We start from the raw sequence: 13,557 nt of genomic DNA, 5'->3' as shown, positions 1-13,557 counted from the left end.
TTTTTGTTGCAGTATTTGAGAACACTAAAGTGTTCCTACCTTTTCAAGTCGTTCGATCGAACGGTTCGTTCGATCGGCTAGCTCACTCGATCGGCTAGCTCACTCGATCGGCTAGGAGCTTCAAGTTAGTCCTCAACTGAATGTCACTCGATCGAACAGTCTGTTCGATTGGCTGGCATTCTCTACTACGAACGAGTTGTGAAAATGGTCAAGTGTTGAAGCATAGTATCTCATGATCCGAACAGTAATGTTTACCAATCGAGCGACCCATCTGGTTGAACATTACTTTGTCGATACTATACTTCGAAAGTTTGGAAATGTGGGGCCATGTGCTAGCCGATCGGCTGGCCCGGTCGATCGGTTGGTATGTCCGATCGGCTGGGCTGTTTGATCAGCCTAGCCGTTCGGCCAGCATTTCTGACCTGGTCGGCCTTTCGTCTAACACTTGGTTGTTTGTTTATTTGTCATTCTTTTAAGGTATCTTGACAATGTGTTGAACTATGTTAACCTTCGTTCCTACTGGTTCCCTGGGCTCGAACAGGAATCACCCAAGTCCGGCCGGTGAATGGTTCGGAATGTCGGTTAAGAGTTTAACCGATATCGGGTTAACCTTATATATAGTATCCGAATCTTGAACCTCTTAACTGTTAGAAAGATTGGTTAGCCGGTTCAAGCTCCGTTTCTATTGATTTGAAAGCATTGAGTGTAAAAGAGTTGAAAGAAAGTTGGAAATCCTTCTTTCAATCCTTTACATCATGAAAATGTTTAGATCCATGATGGATCTTAACTTGTTTATGTGGAAATCGGTTAGATCTAAGCTAATCATAGTGGAATGAGGCCAAAACATGATGTTCTTCAAGAACACCATGATGACATCACCCAAGAACACTTAGATCTTGTGATTTCACGGTTAGAATCCAAGTTTTAAAAGATAAAAAGGTGTAGAATTAAGTAATGATTAAGAACGTACAAGATTTAGAGTGAAAACTTACCGGGATTGAGAGAAATCTGAGATAAGGTGAAGAAGATGGCTGGTTCGGTCAGAGCTTTCCAAAAATGGAAAGTATGACAATGACAGCCCTATTTATAGGCTTCCAAAAGAGGAAAGTGGCAGCCGATCGGCTGGGAACTCCGATCGAGTGGGCTGCTCGATCGGCTGGCAAGGTGCTAGCCGATCGGCTGGCTTGTTCGATCAGGATGCTTCCTGTTCGATCCGCCACGCACTTCGGGTATTTTGCGACAATTTTCGACGTTTCGATTTCGATGAACGATGATACGGATACGATAGAGTTCCTAGTCAAATTACTTTTAATCCCAACCACTATATCTAACATACAATCTTCTATAAGTCACGTTTCGATGTCGGTTTCGATTGAGTTCGATTGCTTTTCGAGTTTCGATTCGATTTTCGATTGGTTTGCTTGAATACCACACCAAACATAAAGTAAGCACGCACAAGTAACACATAAGGCGCACACATGACGGGTGGTCCTTTGGACAACCCTTAAGTATGTTAAAACATGAAATAATCCTCCATTTAGCCGTGTAATTATCTTGAATTAGATAACTACGATGCTTATGTTTCAGGTGCAAATTAGGAGATAAGCGATGGATAAAAGGCAGCTTATGGATGCTTTGGTGGAAACGGGTCGAGAGAAGAACACAAGACAAAACAAAGAAGTGAAGGCAGCTTGGTACCGTAAATTACGGTACCACCGTAATTTACGGTGACCCATTTTCTCATTTCTGCTGCACCGTAAACCAGGCTTGACTCACCGTAACACTTTGATGACCACCGTAAATTACGGTGGAGCCGTAATTTACGGTGGTGCCTGAACGTGAAAAGTGTAACTGCCATAATATATTCGTTTTTTGTGTGTCTTTTGGTATTATCTCATCATTGACGGTTCTTGGAGACTTGGGAGGCGAATTTGGAGTATTTGCTTGCTTTGTGAACAATTCTAAACATTCGGTTTGTGTTTTTAATTCGTATGAACACTAGATTAATGTTGATGATGATTCACCGAGCCATGTCCGGCTAAACTCTTCGGTGATCATCTTAGGTGAATGTTTCTAAGACTTTTGTGTGTTAAATTTCTGCATTTCTAGAATGATATCTTGTGTTGCTTGAATGTCATGGTGTATGTTTGATTGATTGTAGCGTGTTAATCTATATTACAATTTCTAGTCTCGATCGTACGTTCTTGGTGCCGTTGGCAACCGAGATATCACGGGAAGGGTTAGGGTTGGTTATTGGTTAATAGGTCATCGGGAAACAACCTCGCATTATCTAATCCGAGTACTTTGTTCCCTTTTATCACTTCAATCACACATACACGAGTTATGTCTATGTAACTCTTTCTAGTGAAATTGCACACAACTGTTCGAAGAAACTGAAACCTAGGGTGATCACTGTTTTCTCCTAATTGTCTACAACCAACTTTGATTTGAATTAGTTCTTAATCTAGTTTTCCAAAACAACAATCCACAATCTTGCATTTTAATTTTCTGCAATTTAGTTTAATTTTAGTATAAATACAAAGCTACACAATCAACACATTTTCCACATACTCCCTGAGTTCGATACCCTACTACCACTAACTACAGTTGTTTAGGGATTAAATTTGCGTGACCCACGACATCACGTCAAATTTTGGCGCCGTTGCCGGGGAGTAGTGCGCAACGTGTGTTAGTTTAATAGTTTTGTTTGTTATTTTCGGGTTTACGCTGGTTGTGTTTAGTGTGCAGGTACTTCAGGTGTATGCATACTAGAGGCTCTCAAAGGTCATCACCACTATCGTTTGATCCGGAAATTGAAAGAACGCTAAGACAAAACCGAGTTTTAGTAAGAGAAAACAAAATCATTGGTTCACCTACTTCACCCATTACACCGAGAAACATCATGGCTGATTCTCAGATTCCACTTACAACCAGTCAAACAACCTCATCCTTTATACCTACTTCCACCCAACCATCACCAAACACTACATTACCTAATACCACCGCTGGATTTACACCAACCAATTCCACTCAACCAATCACCACTCAAAATGAGCCTACCATCACTTACGATCCATCCACCACAATCCCACCATTATCTCACTTCTTTCCCCCAACTACGGGTCAATCATCATCTACCTTCACAATTGCACCCAATTCAACTATTGTGCATACTACCCCATCCTTTAGACCACAACAATCGGGTTTTCAGTATTCAAACATTCCATTTGGGCAAACTTCAGGAATTCAAGGGGGTGGTTATGATGAGGGATTCGAAGACTTTGAGGGGTATGAAGATGATGGGTATGGTTATGGAGATTATGGTGATCAAGGAGATTTTGGGTACGTTCAGAGTCAATCGCAAGGGATGGCGAGTGTTGGTGGAATGCAACATCAACAACTTATACCACAACACATTCGGCCAAGACCACAAGGGCCACCAATGCCACAACCGATTCCATTGCAACAGGTCCGGCCACAACATGTACACCAACAACCATTTCAAAGACCGCCTCAGCGCCCACCGATGCGACCACAACAGTTTCAACAACCGATCGCACCACAAGGGCAAGTACCAAGACCGAATGGGCCGATTATTCCGAGAGGTAGGTATGGTGTGCCACGAAGACATCTTAGAGAACAAGCAAGGGGAATAGAGGCACATTTCAGGCCAATCATTACTCAAAACCCCTCACCGGTGGTTATCCCTCACAACAACCAAGGGAGAACTTTTGAAGTAAGAACAAACTCGTTGCAAAGTTTACCGAAGTATAAAGGGTTAGCAACGGAGGAGCCGTATTTCCATCTAGAGGCCTATGACTCAATTTGCAACACTTTTGGGAGTCAAGGTTTTTCGGCCGATGAAGTCAAGTTAGTCTTATTTCAGTTTTCTTTGGAGGATAAGGCAAAGAAGTGGTTCTACACTTTGCCTTCGGCATCAATATATACATGGGGGGAGATGCAACAAACCTTTTTGGATGAATTCTATACCGCCCAAAAGACTAATGATGCACGGAAGGGGTTGAGAAGCTTTCAACAACAACACGGTGAGATGTTCCATGAGGCGTTTGAGCGTTTTAACATGATGATTAAAAACTGCCCTCATCATGGGATTGAGTTATGGGAGTTAATGAACGCTTTTCATGAGGGGTTAAGTGCCGAAGATGCACGGGATTTAATGTCTATCACCGGAGGGACATTTGGAACGAATTATGAGAATGAAGATTGGGAGTTTTTGGAGAGTATGGCAACTACATCAAAAAGGAAAGCCCAAGCTTCGAGGAGAGCTCGACCGACAACTAACCGACCACAAGTGCATGCCATAGATGAAGGTAATGTTCAAACTACTAATCAAATTTATGATGTGTGTGCTTTGTGTAATGAAATAGGTCACGCGGCTGAAAATTGCCAAGGAATGTTGGAAGGGCAATATGAGGAAGTTCATGCGGTCCAAGGTCAAGGCCAAGGAGGAGGTGGTAGGAACTACAATAACATGAATTCTAATACCTACCACCCCGGGTTGAGGAATCACCCGAACTTTAGATATGGGAACCCGTCAAATCAAGCGAACCCAAATTTTCAAGGTAGCCAAGGTAATTTTGGTTCACGGCCATCTTATAATAACCAAGGTGGGTACCGGGGCGGAAATAATCAAGGGTATCAAAAACAATACCAAACGGGTCAAGATCAAGGGAGATCTTCGGGTGGAAATGAGGTGATGGAGATGCTTAAAAGCATGCAATTGGAAATGCAAAAGCGAAATCAACTTGATGAAGTGCGGATGCAAAAAGATGAGGTTCGCGATAAAAGCATCCAGTCACTAACGACTCAAATGGGGCAATTAGCAACCGATGTGGCGGAACTAAAGAAAGGTAAGGGTCAACTTCCAAGCGACACAAAGGTAAACCCTTCACATGGTTCGTCACGAAGTAATGTTAATATTAACCATGTTAGTGTGTTAAGAAGTGGTAAAGAGTTTAAGGCCAATTTGTCACCCGAATTGGTCGAGGGGGTGGTTGAGGACATCACGGGAATGGAAAGTGATGATGAACTTTCACCGGTTAAACCAAAAGAAATAACTATTAAAAAACCGGGGTTGGGTGAAAGTGAAAAGAATGAAAGTGAAAAGATAGAGGGTGAACCGAGTCAAGTTCCATTCCCATCGGCTTTACTTGACCCGGGAAAGAAAAATTTTATTGTGTCAAGGGGTCCTCAAAAAGAGGAAATGTGGGATATGTTCAAACAAGTTAAAATAAATCTCCCACTTCTTGATGCAATAAAACAAGTTCCCGCTTATGCAAAATTTTTAAAAGAATTATGCACACAAAAGAGGCAAAACAAGAAAAAAGTGCCTAAGCGGGTAGATTTGACCGGGCAAGTGAGTGCGGTGTTGAATGGGGAGCTTCCTCCTAAGCTCCAAGATCCAGGCACGCCATTGATTAATGTACAAGTTGGTAATTTTCAAATGGCTAAGGCGTTGCTAGATCTTGGAGCCGGAGTTAGCATTTTACCGGGGGGATTATACGACCAATATGACTTTGGTCCATTAGCACGGGTGGAGATGACGGTTGTTTTGGCCGATTTGTCTCATAAGTTGCCCCGGGGTATGGTTCAAAATGTTATTGTTAAAATTGATGAGTTTTACTACCCGGTGGACTTTTTGGTTTTGGACTACTCATCGGCGGACCCTAAACAACAACAGAACATAATTTTGGGTCGGCCATTTTTAAGCACCGCACATGCTATTATCGATTGTAGATTTGGTACGGTTGATATGGCATTTGGAAATCGAAAAATGCGTTTAAATGTTTTCACTAACAATTCTAATGCTAACGGTGTTGATGAGTGTTTTATGGCAGACATAGTAGATGGATGTAACCCGCATGAGTATGAGGAGGATGGTTTGGATATTTGCCTGTGTGACTTTTCTGAACAGGTACATGCTTATGCACTACGGGTTGAAGAGGAAGCACAAGATGTGATGGCGATGAAAGAAGGTAGACCACCATGGACTCATCAATTCGAGGGTCTACCGGTGGAAATCGATTCGGGTACCAAACCATCGTTGGAGGAACCACCAAGGTTAGAGCTCAAGGACTTGCCCGGCCACTTGAAGTATGTATTTTTAGGGGATAATGACACTTTGCCGGTCATTATTGCCTCTAATTTGGAAGTGGCACAAGAGCAAGCCTTGATGGAGGTGTTAAAAGCAAACAAGGGTGCTATTGGATGGACGATTGCCGATCTTAAAGGAATTAGTCCATCTATCGTCATGCACAAAATTATCACAACCGAAGATGCCAAACCGACACGAGAAGCTCAAAGGCGGTTGAACCCGAACCTAAGGGAGGTAGTAAAAAAGGAGGTAATTAAATGGTTGGATGCGGGAATTATCTATCCGATTTCGGATAGTGCTTGGGTGAGTCCCACCCAAGTTGTGCCTAAGAAGGCCGGCATTCAAGTAGTCAAGGACGAAAGTGGTGAACAAATTGCCACCCGACCGGTTACCGGATGGCGGGTGTGTATTGACTACCGAAAACTGAATGCCGCCACTTCTAAGGACCATTTCCCGCTACCTTTTATTGACCAAATTATTGAAAAATTGTCGGGTCAAAAATATTATTGCTTCTTAGATGGGTATTCGGGTTATAATCAAATTGCCATACACCCGGATGACCAACACAAGACCACCTTCACATGCCCATATGGCACCTTTGCCTTTAGGCGAATGCCGTTTGGGTTGTGTAATGCTCCGGCAACTTTTCAACGATGTATGATGAGTATTTTCTCGGACATGGTTGGAGAGTCGCTCGAAGTGTTCATGGATGATTTTTCCATTTTTGGCACCACTTTTGATGCTTGTCTCAACGAATTGCAAAAGGTTTTAAAAAGGTGCGTTGAGAAAAATTTGGTGCTAAGTTGGGAGAAAAGTCACTTCATGGTGCAAGAGGGCATTGTGTTGGGACATGTGATTTCGGAAAGGGGGATGGAGGTGGATAAGGCAAAGATACGGGTAATTTCATCATTGCCACCTCCTAAAAATGTTAAGGGTGTACGGTCATTCTTGGGACACGCGGGTTTTTATCGACGTTTCATTAAGGGTTTTAGTGTTATCACCAAACCCTTATGCAATTTGTTATTAAAAGATGTCCCGTTTGACTTTACTAATGAATGTATGCAAGCGTTTACTGTTTTGAAGGAACATTTGGTCAAGGCGCCTATCTTGCAACCACCTGATTGGTCAAAGCCGTTCGAGATAATGTGTGATGCAAGCGATACCACTATTGGTGCAGTTTTGGGTCAACGGGTTGACAAGAAGCCGGTGGTTATTTACTATGCAAGCAAAACTTTATCCGAAGCGCAACTTAATTACACCACAACCGAGAAGGAGTTACTAGCGGTGGTGTATGCTTTGGATAAGTTTCGCTCGTATATTTGGGGAAGCAAGGTAGTGGTTTACTCGGATCATAGTGCGGTTCGGTACTTGATGGAGAAAAAGGATGCAAAGCCGCGGTTGATTCGGTGGGTCTTATTGTTACAAGAGTTTGATCTTGAGATCCGAGACAAAAAGGGATGTGAGAATGTTGTCGCGGATCATTTGTCCCGAATCCCGTTGGAAGGTGTAGATGATGCAAGTGAAATCAATGAACGGTTCCCCGATGAACAATTGTTGGCCGTTTCTACTTATGTTGCCCCTTGGTATGCTCATTATGTTAACTATTTGGCCAAGGGTGCGATTCCAAATCATTGGACTAAGAAGAGACGACAACAGTTTTCTAGTCAAGTGAAGCAATATATATGGGACGAACCCGACTTGTTCAAAATCGGGGCTGATCAAGTGATAAGAAGATGTGTTCCCGAAACTGAAGTTTTAGAGATATTGACCCATGCTCATTCATCCGCATGTGGGGGCCATTTTAGTGGGAATAAGACAGGCTATCGGGTGTTATCGAGTGGGTTTTATTGGCCCACGATTTTCAAGGATGCTCGTGAGTATGCCCGAAATTGCATCAATTGTCAAAGAATGGGAAGCATTTCGAAACGTGATGAAATGCCGTTGCAACCAATTTTGGTAGTGGAGGTATTTGATGTTTGGGGAATAGACTTCATGGGTCCTTTCCCAAACTCAAATGGGTTTTTATACATATTGGTTGCGGTTGATTATGTGTCGAAATGGATTGAAGCTATTGCCACAAGGACCAACGATCATTCCGTTGTATGTAAGTTTGTGCAATCCAACATTTTTTCTCGTTTCGGTGTACCTCGGGTGATAATAAGTGATGGTGGTTCACATTTTAAAAATTTCAATTTTGGAAAGTTGTTGAAGAGATATAGTGTGAATCACCGTGTGGCTACACCGTACCACCCACAAACAAGTGGTCAAGTGGAGGTATCTAACCGGCAGATCAAAGAAATTCTAATGAAAACGGTTAGAACGGATAGGAAAGATTGGTCAAGCAAGCTTGATGATGCATTGTGGGCATATCGCACGGCTTTCAAAACCCCACTTGATACCACTCCGTATCGAATGGTTTACGGGAAAGGATGTCATTTGCCTATGGAGTTGGCACATAGGGCATATTGGGCAATTAAAACAGTGAATGCGGACTATGATGAAGCGGGTCGGGCGAGGAAGCTTCAACTGAATGAAATTGAAGAGATAAGGGACCAAGCGTATGAGTGTGCATCCGCATACAAAGACAAACTGAAAAAGGTTCATGATGCGAAGATAAAGAAGAAGAACTTTGAAGTGGGTCAAAAAGTGTGGTTATACAATTCAAGGTTGAAAATGTTCGCGGGGAAACTAAAGAGCAAGTGGATGGGCCCTTATGTTGTCCGACGAGTGGGAAGGTTCGGAGATGTTGACATTCAAGACGAGCGAACATTGAAACAACAAACGGTGAACGGTCACAGGTTAAAGCCGTATTTGGATGGCAATGACATCAACAACTTGGAGCTTGACAAAGCGGGCTACATCCTACGCCCAGTTGAGGAGGAACAATCGTAAGAGGCCCAGGTTTGGTGATTGTGTACATAGTAGTTTTGTTTTGTTTTGTTTGTATAGTTGCATAATTGCCATAGTTCCTCGAAGTCCGTGTTCGAAACAAGTGTGGGAAGTTCGGGTCGCGAATTGCTCTTACATCGTGTTGAGGACAACACGGGATTTTTGAGGGGGTAGGATGATTTTCCAAGTTTTTGAAATAATTAAAAAACATAAAAAAATCGAAAAATTTTAAAAATCTAAAAAAAATTAGTCACATAAACTTCAAAGTTTTACCAAAATGGACATGCCCAGTGTCCACCGTAAATTACGGTGGAGCCGTAATTTACGGTGGTTGTTAAAAATTTTTTGAATTTTATGGTGAAAACCTCCTGTTTTACGGTGAAAAGGGAAGCCCAGAGTTTACCGTAAATTACGGTAATGCCGTAATTTACGGTGGTGAAAAAATTGGGTGAGGTTTACGGTGGAAACAGCCTGAATTACGGTGCATTTTTGTCATCCAGGTTTCACCGTAATTTACGGTGAGACCGTAAATTACGGTACGCAGCAAATGTGTTTCCGTCGGTTCAGTTCCGTGTTTATAAAAAAAAAAAAAAATATAAAAAAACCCGAAAATAAACAATCATATTCACGTGCATTATACCCTAACCACTCATTCATTCTTCACCTTTCCACTTCTTCTTCTCCAAAGACCCCACAAACTTCATAGTTCTTCTTCCACCTTCTTCTCTTCATAAAATCCTCAATCTTTGCCCAAATCAAGTGGAGTTTTGGTCTAAATTGGCTAAATTTTCACGAGCTTCGTGATTGTGAGGAGGAATTTCAGAGAAAACGTGGTTTTGGGGTCGAAGTTTGAAACCCTAGGTTGAGATAATTTGGGGGTTTTTGGATTTTTAGTTTCACAAGCATCCTCTCATCTTGAAACAAGGTATGAACACTTATTTTACTATATTATGGAGATGCATTGTGAAAAACAAGGTGATTTAGGTTATATGTTCTTGCCCACTTGTTTGTTGCTAGGATATGAGTATGAAATTGTTATTGAACATGGTTGATGGTTGTAGATGTAGGAAATATGGTTAAAGTAGTGAACTTTTGGGATGTTCTACATTGTAGAGACACCATGCCCAATTTTTGAAAATTCTTGATATATTTTGGGTTCACTAAAATCTACAACCATGGCAACAAGCAAGTGTGGGGATGATTTGTGGAGAGAATGCTAATTTTTGTGTTGTTTTGTTGTTTCTTCATGTGTGTAGAAATGGCAAAGACAAAGGAAAAGCCGGGTTCAAGTTCGTCTTCGTCAAGAGGCAAGGGCAAGGAGAAGGAGCAGCCATCGAAGAAGAGGCAATATCTTGGTAGGGTTAGTGAAAGCGAGGAAGAGGAAGAGATGCAGTTAGACCCAAGTGATAAACCGGTGTGGAATTCGGGGTCGTTGGATGACCAACCCGAAATTTGGCAGCCAACTCTGTATAACGACTGCATGAACAAGTTAAAGAATAAAGCGGCCGCATTCATCTGTGAAAGAGATGTTGATGAGCCTCAGTTGGGCCAGTTCGGGGTGTATGACAAGTTCCGTGCTTTGGGTTGGGAAGGAGCACTCAAGTGTTGGGATAAGGATAAGAGCAATTTGTTTTTGACTGAGATTCAGGAGTGGATGGCAACGCTTAAATGTCACAACTTCCACAGGCCATCACAAATGAAGTTGGTTGGGACGGTACATGGGGTACCAGTTGAAATGTCATTCGATACGTTGAAGAAGTTGGGAAAATATGATAGCCTTCCAACTAGGGAGTACATGATTCCCACGCTTGATGATTTATTGCTCAAACCCGAGAAGCACGTGACATGGAACAGTATGTTGGCGGATTTGTTTTTGCCCGGTAGGTATGGTGGCGTGTTGTACCGAAAAAATCTGAAGATAGAAGCCAAGCTCTTGCATACGATCTGTTTACTTAATGTCATCCCAAGGAGAGGGGATAAAGAACAGGTGAGGTTTCCAGAGATACCTGTTCTGTATTCATTGATGCACGGGTCCCCACGGTTTCCAATACGCTACCTGATTATGCACCATTTGTGGATATGCCGGAACAAATACGGGAGAGACATTGTCCCGTACTGCCGCATCATAACGGGCTTAATGAAACAGCAGAAGGCACTCACATCTGAAGACCGCGGTTTAACGAAAAGACACTTGCCTTTTACTTTGGATAGGTTGGGAAACGTTTGGACATACACTTCGTCTGAACGTTATCACAAGCTGAAATCGGAGGGTCAACGGTGGAGGGCGTTGAAATTAGGTGCAAGGGAGTTGTTACCGGGAGAACCGGATGAACCTGAAAGCGATGAAGAGTTAATTCCGAGTGGGGATGATGATTACGCAGACGAGCCAACGGGTGGTGCAAATGTTGGTTTTGGGGCTTTTCATGGTGGTCATGGTGGCACATTTTACGACTATGCGCAGCAACCATATGAGCCGGGGTGGGCTTATAGTGGTTCAATGCAGGAGGTGATCGAGAGCCAACGCCCGCCGGCGGCCATCTTTGATACTTGGTCGGGTTCGGAGAGGTCGTTATTTGATCAAGGCACGCGGAATAGCGCTAGTATTGAGCGGGCGCTTAAACATAGCTTCGACCGCAATGAATCATGGCACCGGACCCACGCATATTCGCAGGAGGTGGAAATGAATAACCGATATCACGATGATCAGATGAGGCGGATGCATGCGGACTGGCATGCTGGGAGGCCGGTGGTTGAGGATCCACAACATGTGGATTATGCCTCATTGCCACCGTATGATGGCAGCGTTTCGTATCCGACCCCACAACTCCACCATTCTCAGTGGCTTGATCCAAGACGGCAAGAGGGACCACAACAACAAGAGGGAAGCAGTAGCGGCTCGTTCGGGTTTGGAGAATGGAGCGATATGATGTCGTCTATTTTTGGGCCCCCAGGACCGCGTTATTATTGATCAGGTGGTATTCTCTCTTGTATAGTTTGTATATATTTGTTGGTTTATGTTGATTATGGTGGGAGGATGGGTGGTGATTGATCATATGATTGATTGTTGGGTTTGGTTGGTTGGTGGTGTTGTGTTTAAAATGAAAAACATAAAAAAAAATATAAAATGAAAAAAATACAAAAAAAAAAGAAATTTGGGGTTTGAGATGAGAAGCTTCTTGTGGATGTTGATTGAAGTAGTGATCAAAACCTCCCAAGCCATACATTGGGGACAATGTATCCCAAGTGTGGGGATGGGGGGAATTTTTTGAAGATTTTTGAAAAAATTTTAAGCCGAGCAAAACAATGTGAAATCTTGTCGCCCCAATTTATCCCCAAGTCAATACACCGGCAACCCTTATTACCCTTTTCATTCTTGGTAAGAGTTGTAGCCACACGTGCATATAAATAATCTTTGATGAGAGTGGCTACGGGTGGGGGTGTGTTAGAACTTGTGCTTGAATGCAATTTGAATCTTTGTTAGACATGAATGTAGAAAGGATAAGGGCATTAGGTAGCCTCGTCGGTTGTGTGAGTGAGTGTGGGATTTGGGGGGTTGGACCTCATAAGTTATATATATGAGCATGGTAGTGAGAGGGGCGGGGGTTTGGTCATTTAGTTGCCCAATTTTGTGCCTAAAGCCTATCATTTGTTTCCCTTAGCTACTTACTTGAAAATGTACCCAAATTTGACCCGGTCTTATAGCATTAGTGATATAATTAGTAGTTTATGAGTTTGAAATAGTCATGGTTAGTGTATTATCGTATTGTGTGATTGAAAAAAAAAATGAAAAGAAAAAAAAAATGAAGAAAAAAAAAAAAAAAAAAAAAAGAAGGTTTCATTGTCTTGTATATAGTAGTATGCATTGTTAATTGTTTTTGGTAGTTGTAATAAAAAGACCGGGTCGAATTTTCGCTACTCATATATATTCCATTTCCTACCCATACACCTAGCCACGTTACAACCTTTAAGCCCCTTTGATTTGCATTCATGTTTGACCCATTATTGGAGAATGATTGATTCAGGTACAAGCTTATGATTGTGCAACCACCCGTTTGCCTAGTGTGTGCCTAGCTTATCTTTGCTAGTTTCCATTTGTAGCCGAGAGGAGAGAATTTGTGAGGGGTGTATTGCTTGGGGCATTAAAAAGGGGTTGGTAAAGAAATTGCATGAGTTGTTTGGCTTGATTTGATCACTTGTTTCGAAGCTATGTTGATGAGTTGCTTGGGACAAGCAACGGTTAAGTGTGGGGATGTGACGGGTGGTCCTTTGGACAACCCTTAAGTATGTTAAAACATGAAATAATCCTCCATTTAGCCGTGTAATTATCTTGAATTAGATAACTACGATGCTTATGTTTCAGGTGCAAATTAGGAGATAAGCGATGGATAAAAGGCAGCTTATGGATGCTTTGGTGGAAACGGGTCGAGAGAAGAACACAAGACAAAACAAAGAAGTGAAGGCAGCTTGGTACCGTAAATTACGGTACCACCGTAATTTACGGTGACCCATTTTCTCATTTCTGCTGCACCGTAAACCAGGCTTGACTCACCGTA

The 13,557-nt window shown here is 42.4% G+C and overlaps 1 protein-coding gene and 1 non-coding gene across 2 annotated transcripts; one reads left to right on the top strand and one right to left on the bottom strand.

The window, feature by feature from the left end:
* Positions 1–4,007: 4,007 nt before the first annotated feature.
* Positions 4,008–4,113, bottom strand: LOC118486998. The gene has a single exon (XR_004880165.1). It is a non-coding gene; the product is annotated as a small nucleolar RNA R71 (small nucleolar RNA).
* A 5,568-nt stretch (positions 4,114–9,681) lies between these two features.
* On the top strand, positions 9,682–12,042 carry LOC110904032. Its single transcript, XM_022149842.2, has 2 exons — positions 9,682–9,929; positions 10,261–12,042. The coding sequence occupies exon 2, from the start codon at positions 10,263–10,265 to the stop codon at positions 11,970–11,972; it is 1,710 nt and encodes a 569-aa protein (XP_022005534.1). The 5' UTR covers positions 9,682–9,929; positions 10,261–10,262; the 3' UTR covers positions 11,973–12,042.
* The last annotated feature ends 1,515 nt before the right edge of the window (positions 12,043–13,557 follow it).

The sequence above is a fragment of the Helianthus annuus genome, chromosome 14 (genome assembly GCF_002127325.2).
Source record: "Helianthus annuus cultivar XRQ/B chromosome 14, HanXRQr2.0-SUNRISE, whole genome shotgun sequence".
Classification (NCBI taxonomy): domain Eukaryota; kingdom Viridiplantae; phylum Streptophyta; class Magnoliopsida; order Asterales; family Asteraceae; genus Helianthus; species Helianthus annuus.
Note: the sequence above shows the minus strand (reverse complement) of the source record. Positions and strands in the feature narration are given on the sequence as shown.